The following is an 18,014-nucleotide window of genomic DNA, read 5'->3' on the forward strand; positions in this document are numbered from 1 at the left end:
TTTGTTTTTACTTTAAACCATATTTTTCTGCATAATGTACAAAAATTTATTGAAACTCGACTAATGCAATTACAAATTTACAGCTTCATTCTATGGAGATGGATTTGTGCATTTGAAAACAGTGGAATCGTCTAGTCAAACGTCTTTCCATGTGCGGTTTCGGACATCTGGGTCCAATGGCCTGCTTTTCCTGGCGGCTGGGGCGAAAGACTTCCTCTGGGTGGGGCTGCACTCAGGCAGAATACAGGTGATTCATGAACTCTTATATGATGTCACTCTGGAAAAATTATGTATTATGGAAACATACATAATACATAAAAATGCCATCTGCTCTTAAATCTTTATAAAAAGGGATAGAGTTAACCCTAAAGTCAAAATTCCATCATAATTTTCTCATCCTCCTGTTGTTCTAAACCAATGAACACAAAAGAAGATATTTTGATAAATGATGGTTAGCACACAGCTGATTGTAAACATTGAATTCCATAGTAAGAAAACAAATGGAGTTCAATGGGTACCATAAACTGTGTACTTACCATAATTTATCAAAATATCTTCTTATGTGTCCATCAAAAAAAAAAACATATAGGTTTAGAACAACATAGGGTGAGTAAATGATGGCAGAATTTTCATTTTTGGGTGAACTAAACAATATCTTTTGAAAAGGACAGAATAACAAGGTCAAGGTTTCAAAATGTGAAACATATTAAAGGAGTAGTCCACTTTAAAGATGGGGTCCATTGACTTTTTATAGTAGGAAAAAAATACTATGGTAAGTCAATGGGCCCCATCTATAAAGTGGACTACTCCTTTAAGAATTCCACTGAGACCAAAGCAAATATCATGCCATACAATTACCACCACTATTATAGATAGGTAGGTATACAGAGATGGATGGATGATCATTTTCTGCTTCTTTTTTAAATAGTTGTATTTTTTATTATTTTAATAATTTGATACTCATTGCATGGATCACAAGATGTGAAAGGTCATAACAATATAATATTTTCTGTAAAACGTGTGTTAAACAGCTAAAACTTATAATTACCTTTTGTCTGAATTACTCAATTACTCAATTGTGTCAATTCTGTTACTGTCAAGTAACAACTTGAAGTCAAGTCAGACAACAGGAAATCATGATTTTCAGCTTTATAAGACAATCTTTACAGAAAATATTATATTGTTATGACCTTGAAATCCATGACAATGAGTACCAAATTATGAAAATAACTATTTGAAATAAATAGAAAAAAATGGCTTTGGGCACCAAATGTACCTGCATAATCACCCAGATTGATAGAATACTAATTTTATAATTTAAAAAAAATTAGTATCTGATTAGTATCCATATAGAGCTTAGACCCATTGGAGTTGTAGTAAAACACAGATAAGTTGACGATGCCCACAGGCAAAAACAAAGGCAAGTGATTTCTTGTTGCAGAAAAAAATCTGATAATATTCTGTGCCTTAACTTGCATCAATGTGTTCCTCATTCGTGCTCAAGAATATTGACTTTGTGATTCCACCTTACAGTTTTTTAATAATGGAAAAAGAATTTTGTTAGGGAATACCAAGTAGTTACCATATATACACTTTAGTGCCAGATTTACTAATAGATTTAAACCTACTTGATTTACTAAAGACACACAGTGAAAATAAGCACTGAAAATACAGACTTTTTAGCATATGCATTTGTAGAGTTTTTGGGAGGAGAGTATTTAAATGAAATACTCACAATGTGATTTACTAAGATTTGCGCTCGTCAATTCACTGGTTTTCCCCTATTATTTAATGCCTATATAATGCATGCGTAATCCTAGAATGCATGAACCAAAAAAACAAGACAAACAAACGCATAAAGGGGTTCAAAATGACCTGCATTGTATTTCGATTTCTTCAAAAGTCCATTTAACTAAGCCTGTAACCAAGCAAAATAAAAATGATATCAATGAGAGTCAGTTTTTGATGAATAAATACATTTTAACTCTTTCACCGCCAGTGTTTTTAAAAAAAGTTGCCAGCCAGCGCCAGCGTTTTTCATGATTTTTACCAAAGTTTAATGCCTTCCAGAAAATGTTCTTCTTTAAATATATAAACATACAATATACCAAATGAAAGAACAGACCCTCTGCTTTCAAAAAAAAAAAAAAAAAATGTTCCATCCTACCTTCAGTGGTTCTTTTGTAATCAGCTTTTGAATATGGGTAGGTTTCTGCAAAAACACCACATTTTGAGCAAAAAGCAGAGATAATTCCATTTTTGTGACAGACTTTTCATAGAGATCCCATTCAGAGCGATCTTTAAAACAGACATGAACATGCAGCCGCTTGCCATAGGGCAATACTTCCGGGTTTAAAAAGTTGTGGAAGGGCTATTGCGGAAAGACGGAAAATCTCGTCATTGGCGGGGAAGCGTTTCCTCTTAATTGACGAGATATCTCGTCAATGGCGGTGAAAGAGTTAAATAAATAGAAATTAAGTGCTTTCATTAATAAAATAAAAAAGATCATGGCCTGTCAATTTGACCCCCTTAATGCAAGCTAATTTGCCCTGCTCTGGTAAATTGCGTTGCAGTGGCAGCCGGTGACTTCTTTTATCGAGGACGCATGATGCACAGTTCATCACAACATGTATGTAGCCCATCATGTGTCTGGTTTGTAATTTTGAAATATGTGTTCGACGCATCGAGTGAACGTATGTGCATTACATGTCTTGTTAAAATTAGTGCCTGCTGCAGACGTGTCTAAAGGGTTTATGATAAAAGAGCGTTTGCCAGATACTTGCATAATCTCATGCGTAATCAGAGTTTAGTGTTAAGGTAGTGTCTTGCGTGTATTTTGTGAACGTTAGCGTCTCTTTTATCATAAACGGTTTTGATGCGTGTGCAGCAGGCACTTATTTTGACAAAAGATGTGATGCACATGGTTCGCATGACGCAACAAACACATATTTTGAAAACACAAGAAACACCCATGACACTCCTAACATATTTTGAATTTACACCCCTCGCTACTGTTGCGTTGGTCATTATGTAAATTAAATTTTTGCACCTGTGTTTTTTAACGTGCACCTTCTCAGTAAATCACCCACAGAAATGTTTGATCTTTATTGAAATTGCGTTTTCTCACACTTATTTGCCGAGTAAATCAAGCCCTATATATTCAGTGATAAGAAAACTTCACATGTGATATAATTTTGTTCCTGTTTTAAGATCTATGTTTCTCTGTCAGGTGCGGATTGAGCTTGGATCTGGGGAGCGCACCATTCGTTCTGACAGGGCCATTGTTTTAAATGACCTGACCTGGCATACAGTAGAACTTCAACATGATCATGACAACATCACGCTGACCGTGGATAAAAACTCCCTCACCACTGTTAGGATGCCGGGGCCTGACTTTGATCTGAGTGTCCAGGATGGACTTTTCGTTGGTGGTGGTGTCCATGATCTGGAAAGATTGTACGTCTCTGCAGATCACACAATTGGCTTTCGAGGTTGTGTGGATGAGGTTCTGTTTAATGAACATAACCTCCTGTCTTCTCTTAGGCCTTACTCAGGTTACAAAATGATTCATGAAGTGTCACTTGGTTGCAGCCCACAGTTTTCAGCCACCGTCAACGATTCAATGAGTTTTTTCAGTTCCAAAGCATACATGACTCTGCCTACTTGGGAAGTACACCAGGAGGGTGTGTTTGAATGTGAACTGCATACGTTTTATTCAGATGGCATCCTTTTGTACAGCTCAGCAGGCCAAGGTAACCACATTGCACTGGAAATTCAAAAAGGGCAACTCGTTGCTGTTCTTGAAGTAGGTGGAAGTAAGACAGTATTGCGTTCCTTGATGGTCATCAGTAATGGAGGATGGCATATTTTGAGGCTCTATTTGTCACCTACAAATCTTCAGTTTAGTGTAGGCATGGAGATGCACAATTCTAGCTTTGGGGTAAACAGCAGTGCCTTGCATCTTACTGGGCCACTTTACCTGGGCGGGCTGGATTTCGACACATACACTAAAGTTCGTAAGAATGGATTGCTCTCTACAGTTGCTAAGCGAATTGGAGGAGGGTCATTTAAAGGCTGTCTTAGAAACATCCGTGTAAATTATCAAAGGACGGGCCTTCCGAGAGCATTGGTCACAAAGGATGTCTCTGTTGGTTGTGAGCCAGAAAAGCCACATGGACCAAATAACACAAGTCAAACTTCACACGAGTCAAATTTTACACATGCCTTACCTGAGCTGGACAAGCATAATTTTCTTTTGCTTAAGAATTTAGAGGTTCTCGAAGGTGGACGAGCACCACTTGAGTCGAAACACATTAAGATCGACTTCCAGAACCTCGGGATTCGAGAGTCCCAGATTACATTCCGTATTGAAGAGCAGCCCGTACATGGGCAACTCAGACTAGACGTCGACCCTGATTTGGGGGAAAACACATTCGGTATGCTTGACCTTTGGCATGGCAGGGTCATGTATGTCCATGGAGGATCCGAGGACCTACTTGACTTTTTCATGTTTTCCATCTTCACCAGCAGCAAAAAAGAAGTGCCCAGTTACCTCAAAGGCAACCGTCTGCATAGATTCAACATCAGCATCACGCCCATCAACGATGCTCCAGAAATAAGTCTCCCAGAGGGCAGTCTCTTCATTCTTGTGGAGCACTCAAAACGGCGTTTGAGCACAGACATCATTAGAGTCACTGACCCGGACAGTAACTCCACTGACCTGATATTCTCAGTCCTTGGTAACCTAAATGCTCACTCTGGATTTCTAGAGATTGAGGATCACCCAGGCAGGGCAGTGACCTCGTTTGCCCTACATGATCTTGAGCAGGGAAAAGTGAGTTATGTCCACAAAGGTTTCAAGAACTCCAGAATGGCAATGAGGGTGAGTGATGGAGACAAGGTGAGCAACACCGTGGTATTCAGGATCATGGCAATTTCCCTAGAACACAAGGTCGCCAACAACACCGGAGTGGAGGTAACCCAAGGTGCAGCCACCTATATTACTAACAAACATCTAGCTGTGCAAGTAAATGTTGCTAAGCAATCGGTGGACATTCGCTATGATGTCACAGTGCCCCCAATATATGGAGAGCTACAACGGCTACATTCTAGTGGGCAATGGAAACAAACAACAACATTTACACAGAAGCTTCTTGAAAAGGAGCGTCTTCGATATCTCAGCGCCTTTCACGGGACCCAACAAAGTAACGTCACTGACTGTTTCAAATGTAAAGTCACCGTAGGCTCACTTGTTACAGACGAGATACTGTTTTTGATCAGAGTACGTTGGATTCGTTACAAGATCACCAAAAATAAAATCGAAATAGACGGTGATCGCAAAGCAACACTGACACCTGAAGAATTCCATATTGCCGCTAAAGGTGTAAGAATTTCGGAAAATGACCTTCACATTCGTTTGTTGACATTGCCAAGGAGAGGACATCTGTTTCTCAATAATACGATTTTAAAAAAGAACTCCACATTCAGCCAGAAGGACATTACCGATCACAAATTGCGATATGAGGTTGTGGAAAAGCCACATGATGATACAAGAGACATATTTCACTTTCAAGTGTTCTCAAAATTCGCCATGTCAGGAATTCATGAGTTCAGGATCAGCATCAAAGCAAGTACCCATGACATTGAATTACATAATCACGGACTTTCTCTCTTGGAAGGGGAGAGCAGGTTGATAACTAAAGCAATGCTTTTCGCAGAGACACCCAGCATCAGCGAAGTACTCTACAAGATTACCAGCACCCCTAAACATGGGATGCTAAAGAAAATACAGCTCTCCAATTCCTCCGCCAGCAGCCATATAATATTGTTCACCAATCAGGACATTTTGGAGGAACGCATCATGTATGTCCACGATGACAGTGAAACCACACACGATACATTTACGTTCCTAGCCTCCGTTAACTCTCCAAAAGTTAAGACCACTGGCACGGAGGGCACCTTTAATATTTCCATCCATTTGGTAAATGATGAGAAACCTGTCCGTGTTATAGATAAAGTTTTTCATGTTGTACGTGACAGTCAGCGGTTACTTACGCTGGATGATCTGTGCTACCACGATCCTGACACAGATTTTGATGACAAAGATTTGCTTTATACCAGACGAAAGATACCCATGGGTGAGCTGGTCTTGGTAAATGACACCACACACAAACTTTATCAATTCCATCAGAGGGACTTAGAAGAGAGAAGGGTGCTTTTTGTTCACAAAGGGGTGAGTCATGGTCGTTTTGTCCTCTTCGTATCAGACCGGAAACACTATACATCGACATTGTTTGAGGTGTCTGCCCAGGACCCGTATGTAAAGGTGGCCAACAACACTGGTCTGTTGGTCCAAAAAGGCCAAACGGCCATTTTAACATCTGCTAATTTAAGTGTAATCACTAACATGGATGTTAGGAATGATGAAGAAGTTATCTTTGAGGTGTTTCTACCACCAAGCCATGGGACTCTTTACTGCAACGGTATCAAAACAAACACTTTTACACAACGTGACCTGAAGATGGACCATGTGATATATCAACACGACGACAGTGAAATCCTGGTTGACTCTTTTAACTTCAGCAGTAAGGTCAAAGCTGTCCATCTGGATGTGAGCGTGGCTGTTAAGGTGTATCTTGAGAGCCATCAACAGTCCCCAAAAGTCATCAACAATAACCCGATCCTGGTGGAAGAGGGTAAACCTGTCAAAATCAATGAGAAGGACCTCAAGGTTAGTTCTGATTTTGCCTCTCTATCACCATCTCTGTTTGAAACTTTAAACTAAAGGTTACTTATCTGTACCTTTGATGAAAAAAAACAACAACAAAATTCTGAGAAATCCGGTTAAATTATAAAAATTATAGATTGTTATAAATCATCATCATTCATTTTTAACAAAGAATATGTATCCAGCTTTAAAGGGACACTCCCCAGCTCCCCTTGAATTAAAAAATTAGATTTTTACCGTTTTGAAATCCATTCAGCTGATCTCCAGGGTCAGGTGGTACCATTCTGGTACCTTATCTATGATATTACGCACTGCCCGAAAATAGTCCCCCTTGGTAACTTTCAATAGCAGGGGACTATTTTCGGCAGTGCGTAATATCATTGCGCCTCCTGCAGTCATATTACGGCAGAAAAGTCCCTGATTATTACGCCAGAATTAAAGTATAGTTCATTAGCGATATCTGCCTAGAAAATCGCAACTTTTAATTTTCCGTCGGCCTTAGTACACGATGTAACTACAGAAGAGTCAGGTTTTAAATAGGAAAAAAATCAAAACTTAAATAACTCTTTGGTTATTTTTTTGCGCGATGCTAATGGTCTAATCAGATTCAATGGATTATGCTAAGCTATGCTAAAAGTGGTACCGCCAGACCCGGAGATCAGCTGAATGGATTCCAAAACTGTAAAAATCAAATGTTTAACTCTAGGGGAGCTGGAAAATTAGCATATTTTCAAAAAAAGTGGAGTGTCCCTTCAAAATAACAACATGATATGAGCTATGAGGCCTACGTAGTTTCATTCTATAACTTGTTTTTTCTTTCTTGGTATATCTGATCTTTTTCAAACTTGTATGGTCTGTTTTAGGTCATTCATAAGGATAACACACCCCATGAGCTTGTGTATACTGTTAAGGTGCCACCTGCTCATGGTTTTCTGCGGTTATCTATGCTAGAAGAAGCCCACTACCATGGTAGTGAGGAAAAGCCCGTCCAAAGCTTCTCACAAGATGACATCAATAAAGGGCACGTTCAGTATGTCCAAACAAAACACGGATACGTCAATGACTCTTTTTCGCTTGATATAACCAACGGAATTCTTGTGGTCCACAATCTCATATTCATCGTGGATATTATTCCCAAGCACATCCCACTACAGGTGTCCAATATGACCCTGAAAGAGGGCTCCTCTAAAGCACTCACTCAGAACGTCATCAAAGTCAGTAGCCAACACTTTCATGGACTCCAGCTTGTTTATCTGGTCACTGAAGGCCCTCATCATGGTCAGATTGAGCACTCCAGGATTCCTGGGGTTCCCATCCCATCTTTCACTAGAGTTCAGGTAAGTTTCTTCATTTCTTCTCTTAGTCTTCCGCACTGCATCACAGTTGCATGAAAATGATTAATTATGCTTAAAGCTCCCGTTCTTTGTTTGTTTTTAAAGCTTTGATTGTGTTTACAGTAGAGGTCTTCTCGGGTCCAAAGAAATGTACCCGACCCGAAATGACCTGAATCACTTCATACCCGAACCCGACGTGCATAAATAAAAAAAATTTAAGAAAGACCCGACCCGAGACAAACCCGAGAAAATTAGACCCGAGTCCGACCCGAACTAGTGAAATTTTTTTTTGAACCCGACTGGAACCGAATGTAAACGGCACGGACGTGTGGGCATTCTGCAGACCCATGCGCAGCAGTCAGACAGAAAGAAACTCCGGTGGCCTTGCAACCATTGGCGAGCTGCTTCATTCGTTTTACTTTGTTATCTGACGACGACACCCACGTAACCGCTAAAATGTACATTTATAATTGACAGATTTTTTTGTCTCAACGAAAATGAACCTTCCGACAACCACACAATGTCGCAAGCGCTCTTGGCAAACAGATGAGAGGTTTGAAAAGGACATTGACGCACACAGGCGAGAGAGTTCGGGTCTTCTCGGGTCCGTTCAGAAAAAACACATTAATTTTTAAATTACCCGGCCGAGACCCGATGCCGCTATTATTGTACCCGACCCGTGTCCGAGGCACATGTGAAACTTTTAGACCCGAACCCGATCGGGTCTCGGGTCGGACCTCGGGTTTTCGGATCTAAGTGGACCCGTGAAGACCTCTAGTTTACAGTGCGCAATATAACATGTGTTCCTGTTTCACATGTAAAAAAAAGTGGCATTTTTCACACAATTTATTCTTATCTCTATAGAGCTGTTTTCACTGTCCTAAAAAGGGCTTATGTCTTCCTTGTTCTATGAAGAGTCCCACCTTCAGAAATACGTATCGAGTTCTGATTGTGTAGTTTGTTTAGTGTGTTGTGATTTCGATAGCAGCTTAGCTTGCCATTAGCTTAGCTGGCGACTGATGTACTCCTGCGGGCGGAGTTTTACTGACGTCATTAAAGCAGGAAGTAGAGGGCTGTAGTCCAAACCGAGCATTTACTGTAGGCTTTAAAAGGCGAATTCTGTTAAAGAAAATATATCGCCTGGCAGTGAACTTTGAGCTTTATCATTTTTCAGGTGTTATTTATGCTATTACAGCAACATTGCACACTAATTAGGGTTTAAAAATGGGATCAGAAAGAACGTAACCTTTAATTATTAACGTTTTTAGAACAAATTACATGTGAATTCATATTTTATTTGTCTAATCTTAATATTTTAAAAACATATTTAAAACATATTGAATTAAACTCTAGCTAATCTCAAAGTATTTACATACCTTTGTTTGACAGTAGGTGACACCCCAAGCACAAACGCGAAATTCCGCCTATGACTTGGGTGTCCAATCCTGCTCCTGGAGGGCCGGTGTCTCTGCAGAGTTTTGCTCCAACCCCAATCGAACACACCTAATCCAACACACCTGGGGCCTTATGTATAAAGCGTGCGTACGCACAAAATGGGGCTGGAAACGTGCGTACGCCAGTTCCCACGCAAAGGTTGTGATTTATAAAAAAAACAAACTTGATGGGAGAATGGGCTTGCAGGGTGGGATATTAAAATGATTCATGTATGCACACTTGCAGGTGATCTGTGATTTATAAAGGGAACATTGCTTTGTTTTAGAAGTCTTCATAATTTTTGGTTTATGCCATTTTTGGCTTTTGTGCGTACGTAGACTTTTAGTAAGGATCCTACGCACATTTTTATACATGAGGCCCCTGATCCAGCCAATCAAACGCAACACGCACAATATTGCAGCAATAATATTAATTCCCATCACTAAAACATCACTATAATAGTAAAACAGTCACAGGGACATTTAATTAGCAAAATATACACTTTAATTAAACTACATTTTTAAATGTTTATTTCAAAATACCCAGACGTCACCGGTGCGCTTTGAATCTAGCCAAGGCTGTGAAGGATACATCTATTTCAAGGGTGAGCAAAAGCTACCACAATGGATAAAACAATCTTTATTTTATTTTACTTGTTGATATGTTTTAGTATTGTTTAAAATGTTAACATACTTAAACCAAGCCAAGCTAATATAAAAAGATGTAATCAATAAATATTACAATTAAGACCATTATTAGAATGTGCTTTGGCGGGCACCGGGTGCCCACGGGCACCACGTTGGAGACCCCTGATCTATATGGATCCTTGGTTTCAGGGGAAAAAGCCACATTTGGATGCTTGTATGTGAAGAAGCCTTTGAATTGGGACAGGGAGTCTTTTGCCTTCAAATACGGCCTTGGAAGCCTGCAGCCCCTCAATTGGGATGCACCTTGTGTGTGTGCCTTTATGATTGTTATTGTTTAACTTTTTTTGCTTTATTTACTTTTGTTTAATAAGCTACAACAAGAAAGTTATGCTACAGACTCATGCATCAATTTTTTACCCCTATCTGGACAGCAGCTTTTTATATATGCCTCTACAATACATACTGATGATAATAAAAAAGTAGTTTGTAATGCACTGTAAGTTGCTTAAGATAAAAGCATCTGCCAATGCATCAATGTAAATGTAAATAGGAGGGGCCATGCAATAATTTTTTTTGGGGGGGGGATTTCCTTATGTGTAATTATAATATATTGAAGTTTTTTGTCCAAAAAACATAGAAGATGATGTCATTTAGGACCTTTTCGACCCTGTTTTTAAAAAAGTCATATTTGAGTGTTTAAGAACCTTCAGGTGTAATCGTCAACTTGTATTATTGGCTAACGTCTTTTAAAACATATGCAAGTAAACAAAGTTAAATACTATAATTATGATTTCTATTATTTATTATATATTATTTATGTTTGAAAACAAAAATGTTACTTACAGTTTGCGGGATTCATGTTCAAACTGTGAGCATGGTGCGATCTAAGCAAAAAAAATTCTTTAGAAAAGCCATATCGTATTGTGCATTGACAATTTCATCTCATGTACAAAACCTTGTGATTCAGTCTATTATGTATATATTGCAAGCTGGCTCACCAACACCATAGAAAATTGTGCTGCCTTATACAGATCATTATTATAACTAAATAAACAAAATGTATACCATGTGTCACACAGCAGCGTTTTATACATTTTTCTCCACAGGCTGAACAAGGCTTCATATTTTATGTCCATGATGGAAGTGAGACGATGGCTGATAATTTTACATTGGTGGCCAATGATACGGATCTTCGAAAGAATAGTTTGCCCTATATGATCTATGTCAATATAACCCCTATAAATGATGAAGCTCCAGTCGTAACCGTCAACAGAATCCTAAAGGTGAGGATCATCATTCAACTAACAGTGCACTAACCTCTGCCGTGTATATAAAGCGTTTTTAAACATGAAAGTGTGATAGCAAACTGTTTAACATAATAAATCACATTTTTGGAATAAAGTTATGTACATTTTCCAAATTCACATACAAAATGGCTGGGTTATTTTTGACCCATAATGGGTAAATATTGGACAGAACAATGCTGGTTTATTTTAACCCAACTGTTGAGTATAATATATCCCATGGTTGCATAACAACAACCCAACATTGGGACATTTTTAACCCAGCAGTGTGTTCCGTTCAATATTTACCCATTATGGGTCAAAAATAATCCAGACAATTTTAGAGTGTATTTTTGTTTCCACCTGTTATCCATTTCATTTTTTTATGTGTGCATGACCATTATAAATGGTGTATTTAACTATTATTAGTCATTTTGTTTTAAACTTTAAGGTGATTTATTATACACTGTCACACTGTGTGTATGTGTTTTACACTTAAAATCCCCACTTTCACCAGCAGGAGGCTCAATGACCACCAAAATGTGAAACAACAGATAGTACTGTATATAATGTGATACATATGTTATCATTAGTTATCAATGCTGTACTCTAGTTCACTTACTTTTACTAGGTGTGGGAAGGCTCTGTGACAGAGATAACCATTGAAGACCTCAGTGCTGAGGATCCAGATTCTCCTCCAGAAAGCCTGGAATTCATCATCACTCCACCGAGTAACGGGCACCTGGCCTTGAAGAGCGTCCCCTCCCGACCAGTTTTGAACTTTACACAGGAGCACATCAACCATGGCCAGCTGGTGTTTGTGCATGGTGGTTAGTTTACATAAAAAGGCACTTTCAACACATATAGTCACAAGACTTGATGCACATGATGATTTGATCTTATGAAATACCAAGCTTGTAGGATTGATGTTTCGACAGGTGCCATGTCAGGAGGGTTTCACTTTCAAGTCAATGATGGGGTAAACTTTGCTCCGAGACAGATCTTCAGTGTCACAGCTCAATCTCTGGTCATCAGCTTGGAAAGAAATCAAGAACTGAAAGTGTTCCCAGGTTCAGTTGGGGTTTTTTTATAGGAAAAGGTTGAGGAACGCATGTATAATATACTGTATGTTATCTTATCAAAATGCTGTTTAAAAGTAGATAGTGTGCTGCAAAGACGAAGCACTGGTTTCTATATTTGCTCATAGCCGAGTAAATGTGTATCTTAAACTAGAATAATTTATTAAATCAAGGCCTGTCAAAAGATTAATCAGGATTAATCGCGTGCAAAATAAGAGTTTGTTTTTGCAATATGTGTGTGCAGTGTGCACTGTGTGTAATTATTTTGTATATATAAATACACATATACATGTATACATTTAAGAAAAAAATGTATGTATGTAAATATTTTTTATATATATATAATATAAAATATATCAACATCTATATATGTGTGTGTGTGTGTGTGTGTGTAGAAGTTTTTTCAATACATACATACATACATATGTGTGTATTTATATACAAAATAATTACACATAGTGCACAAACATATATATTGCAAAAACAAACTTTTATTTTGTATGTGATTAATCTTTTGACAGCCCTAATTAAATGATTAAAAAGCGGATATGTAATTTTGTATGTATTTTCCAGGTTCATCTAAGTTCATTTCTGAAGATGAGCTGTTGACAATTACAAATGATGATATAAGAAATCGCACCATCACCTACACCGTGATGTCCCCTCCACGATTCGGCAGACTGATGGAGAAACAAACTAAAAATGTTACACAAGAAATCTCTTCCTTCACCCAAGACATGGTATTTATAAAACACGTCTTTTGAAATTTGTTTGCTGATATTAAAGGATTAGTCAATTTTCTAAAAACAAAAATGCAGATAATTTACTTACCACCATGTCATCCAAAATGTTGATGTATTTCTTTCTTCAGTCAAGATTTTTTTTTTAAACATTCCAGGATTTTCTCATTTTAATAGACTTTAATGGACCCCAACACTTAACAGTTTTAATGCAGTTTTAAATTTGCAGTTTCAACAGAGTTTCAAAGGACTCTAAACGATCCCAAAGAGGCATAAGGGTCTTATCTAGCGAAACGATTGTCATTTGAACTTTTAAACCAGTGCGACCACAAGTAATTGCATAATGACGTAGAAAGGTCAGGTGTTATATATATGAAACGCACATTTGCGGACCATTTTAAACAATAAACTGACACAAAGTCATTATTTAGTATCATTCGACATACACCTCTTTCACCACACTTGTAAACACTGGGGTGTAGTTTCGCATACATCATCCGTGACCTCTTGACGTGATGACGTATTGCGTGAGGTCGCACTGGCACATCACAGGACCGGGGATAGATGAGAAGTTGTGGTTTAAAAGTGCATATTTTTTATTAAATGACAATCATTTCACTAGATAAGACCCTTATGCCTCTTTTGGGATCGTTTAGAGTCCTTTGTCACTCTGTTGAAAAAAACTGTTAGGTGTTGAGTTAAGTGTTAAGTGTTGGGGTCCATTAAAGTCCATTAAAATGAGAAAAATCCTGGAATGTTTCCCTCAAAAAACATAATTTCTTCTTGACTGAACAAAGAAAGACATCAACATTTTGGATGACATGGTGGTGGCTAAATTATCTGGATTTTTGTTTAAGAAACTTGACTAATCCTTTAAAATATTTACTTCTGTTGGCACTAATATTTTTATTTTGGACAGTATCAGAAGTATAGCAAATGAAAACCAAAATAGCTTTGAGCTAATTTTTTATAAGATGTGGCATTAAATACAGTTGCATTTATGTAATTGTCTTATCTAAGGTGAAAGAAGGAGCTGTGTTGTATGTACAGACTGAACCCGTTACATGGGCAGCGACAGATTCTTTCACCTTCACTGCTTCCTGCCCGCCAACATCCCTGCAAGCTCACACCTTTAATATCCACATCTCTTACGAAAATACCGACACGGAGCACAGAAGTGCACTTCATGCAAACACCGGTAATACCTCTTGACCTTACCTTTTCTACAAAAAGGATTACATTAATATTTACAAAGAAAAATATTTATATACATTTACAACTTTTTAAATTTGTTTTTATTATCCAGGTGCTGTTGTTGCTGAAGGTAGTAGCGTTTTAATAAATAAATCAATGCTGGATGCATCCAATCTTTTGGGAAAGGTAGACAAAGCAGAACAGCATTTCTATGAGATCTGGTACGAAATCAGCACTCCGCCGCACCACGGTACGATTGTTGTAGGCGAGAAGAACCACACACACGAAAGACAAAAGTTTTCTCAATTCAACCTTCACAAGCATGGAGTCATATACGTACATGACGACTCTGAGACCACTCACGATAACTTTACATTCGATGTGTGGCTAAACCCCAGAGACAAACCTGCTCGACGACCCCAGAATGCAGACCACGTGGTATCTGAATTGTTTAATATTACTGTGACCCCTGTTAATGATGAGCCTCCTGTGTTCAGGACAGGAACCCCCAAACTCAGAGTGGTCAAAGGGGAGACTGTGACCTTAGACCCTGAGTACCTTAATGTGGAGGACAAGGACAGTCCACCTGAAGAGATTCATTATACTGTAATCAGTAAGCCTAAAAATGGCTTTCTTGCTTTTGTAGACCAGCTGAATAAGTCTGCTGCATCATTCACCCAGGCTGACATAAATCATAAGAGGGTGCATTTTGTACAAAAAGGAGAACCTTCCTCAAGTGTAATCTACTTCAGTATCACTGATGGTTTTCACAGACCACTATATAAGCTCTTCAGTGTAGAGGTAGAGAATATCACCATCCATGTGGTCAACAATACCGGATTGACTCTGTTGCAAGGTCAAACGACAGTGACTCTGACACTCGAGCACCTGGCTGCAGTAACCAATGAGAGAGACGCACCTATAAAGTATTCAGTTACAGCCCCGCCAAGTCACGGGACTCTCATGGTTATGGAGAAGCCGGTTACACACTTTGACCAGGAGGACCTAGGCACCGGCAGGGTGTTGTATCACATGAATGACCTGTCATCCTTTCAGGACAGCTTTGAGTTCACCGTCTTTACATTGAAGAGTAACCTGACTAACCAGGTGGTAAACATCACTGTCCGGCCACTTATCCACCTTGGAGAGCATGTCAGGATTCCAGATGGCATTCCAGTGAAGCTTAGAAAGGATGTCCTGGATGCCACCGAATTGGCCTCCCTTAGTGCCAGTGACCCTGTATTTGAAATCCTCAAGCCTCCGAAACATGGCAAGCTTATCACGTTTGGCCTTGAAGGAGCCTCTCATTCAGTGGAATCCTTTTCATTCAGAGATGTAGAACAAGGACGAGTGGCCATTGAGGAAAACATCCACTTCAATGACATTTATGACAATGCAACATCAGCCAGGTACAACGTCACTGCAGTCCATCCACGTAATGACTCATTTGTTTTCCTTTTAAAGGCAGCCAATGTTCAGCCTGCCTTGGGGGAATTTGTGTACTTAGTATTACCCTATGATCCCATTCAAGGGAAGCATATACTTTCAGGGCCGACAAGGTTGCCGACATTAAACAAAACAACAAATGGTATGTCACCCATGTATCCCCCATCTCATATAGATCCAACAACTAGACCGCACAAAACTGCTGCCAAGCTGAAACCTCGACACCGCTGGGGAAATCACACACGAAGCAGATCCACAATTCCACACGTGCCACGTACAACAATGGGCAAATTTGACCTCTTCCCAAAAAATACTCTAGTAAGAATGGAGTCTTTACCAAGACCTGCATCTGATCCACTGCTCATCATCCTTCCACTTCTGGCCTGCCTCTTGCTGATTGTCATCCTTGTGGTTCTTATTCTTGTCTTTCGGCATCGCAAGGAAAAGCGGGCCCATCCAGCAATGATCCAGGATCTGACGGAGAACCCTGGTGAAGATATTTTAGCCAGAAGCCCGTATCTGGGTCAGCCAGAGAGAAGTCTCACTGTCCCTTCAGTAATAGTAACTCCACTCACTCCGAGTTGCCCCGGCAGCCCTCTTTTAGACACCGTACATGATGCAACTTTGGTGCCAGGGATTGAACGAGCTGTGTCGCCGTTTCTCCTTTGTACGTGGAGTACACCTAACCCTGATTCTTCCCAGCAATGCTCCTCAACAACACCACCTCTTAAACACAACCAGTATTGGGTTTAACACAATTCCTTTTGCTGGTACTGGAACCAACAGGAGGAAAGTAAGCTTCTACGTTTCATTCCAAACACCAGGATGCTGACGGTCTCTTTAGGTAGTATCAAAAGAAAAGTTCTTCAGCAGTAAAAGATGTTTCCTCATTTGTGAGTGGAATAAATATAAGTTTGCGCATTCATTTTTTTAATGTTAGTCCAGTTGTTTCCCGTTGTCCTGCCATACTTCAGAACTTTTTGAATGTACATTTTTGTTTCTTACATAGAAAAGATCAACTCATTTAATAACACAAGGTCAGTATGTCTTGCAGTTACATTAGTTTGACTAGTATACTACAGATGGAACAGGTGAACACGGTAAATAGACTTCACTGAACAGTGTGTCAGCATCAAATCAGACCTTTTACCAGATTGGAGTGCAAGAAACTGCTAAACTTAATAATTTTCAGTATTTTTTATAAGATTAAACATTGTTTTTACACAGTTAGAAAAAAATATGTCCAATTATGTACCCCAGCTGTCACTTGGACAGTGCCCTTTGAAATGGTCCTAATATGTTTTTATTTGGTACAGATATGTATACATTTGTTATCAATACTAATATGTATCTTTGATGTACTTTTAAGCTCTCTTTGGTACAAATATGTACCTCTAAGATACAAAATGAACCCTTTGGGTGTAAAGCTGTACATTTTTTAATAGAGTACAGCCCCAGTGACAGCTGGAGAGTACATATTTTGATGATTTTTCTGACAGTGCATGCAAGTAGAATACGCCTGATGCATGTTAATGTTACAAATGCTGGATGTAGGCTATCCAACAACAACTACCAAGTTTTTACATAGCAGAACTAGCATTATGTTGTAATCTTAAATCATTAAGTGTATTTATATTTCATGTCTGCTACAGACAGCCTGATGGCATGAACTTAAGGAGGGAACTGAAACTATTCTACATTTTAAAGAAGTGTCTACATTTAAAATATCCTAACCACAAAAACAAACACGCTTTCAGATGTATATGCAAAACTACCTGTTTTTCCATCCCAGCAGGGTGGCACTAGTAGGATATTTTGCATTATTTAAACTGACATCTTACGATTAATTTAGTATTTTACCACAATTAAGACCTGAATATACTGATTATAAATTTTGTATGTGTGTATTTATGTTTGTGTGCTTGTTGTGTGATTAATGTAACACTCATTGTCCATGGTTATTGATGTACCATAAATAAAAGTATTTCTTTTTACTCCCTTGTTTGGTTTAAAATTGTAAACGTTGTATTACATTTTGTATTACACTCAACATTGCAAACAAAACAAACAGTGCTAAATAGCACTAAAAGTGGTTCACTGGCTCATAGGGGAACCATTTTAAGTGCCATA

General features: G+C 38.8%; 2 protein-coding genes across 2 annotated transcripts in view; one reads left to right on the forward strand and one right to left on the reverse strand.

The window, feature by feature from the left end:
- The window catches only part of LOC135779587 (placenta-specific gene 8 protein-like), a 240,060-nt gene that overhangs the window by 190,464 nt on the left and 31,582 nt on the right, over positions 1 to 18,014 (reverse strand). The window lies entirely within an intron of this gene.
- Positions 68 to 17,821, forward strand: LOC135779457 (chondroitin sulfate proteoglycan 4; the record flags this gene model as incomplete). Its single annotated transcript, XM_065290170.2, has 9 exons — positions 68 to 247; positions 3,230 to 6,730; positions 7,591 to 8,064; positions 11,249 to 11,425; positions 12,057 to 12,255; positions 12,364 to 12,495; positions 13,078 to 13,244; positions 14,265 to 14,442; positions 14,551 to 17,821. Coding segments are annotated over 9 exons (7,095 nt in total), but the record flags the coding sequence as incomplete, so codon positions are not given.

Source organism: Paramisgurnus dabryanus, chromosome 10, assembly GCF_030506205.2.
Source record: "Paramisgurnus dabryanus chromosome 10, PD_genome_1.1, whole genome shotgun sequence".
NCBI classification, from domain to species: domain Eukaryota; kingdom Metazoa; phylum Chordata; class Actinopteri; order Cypriniformes; family Cobitidae; genus Paramisgurnus; species Paramisgurnus dabryanus.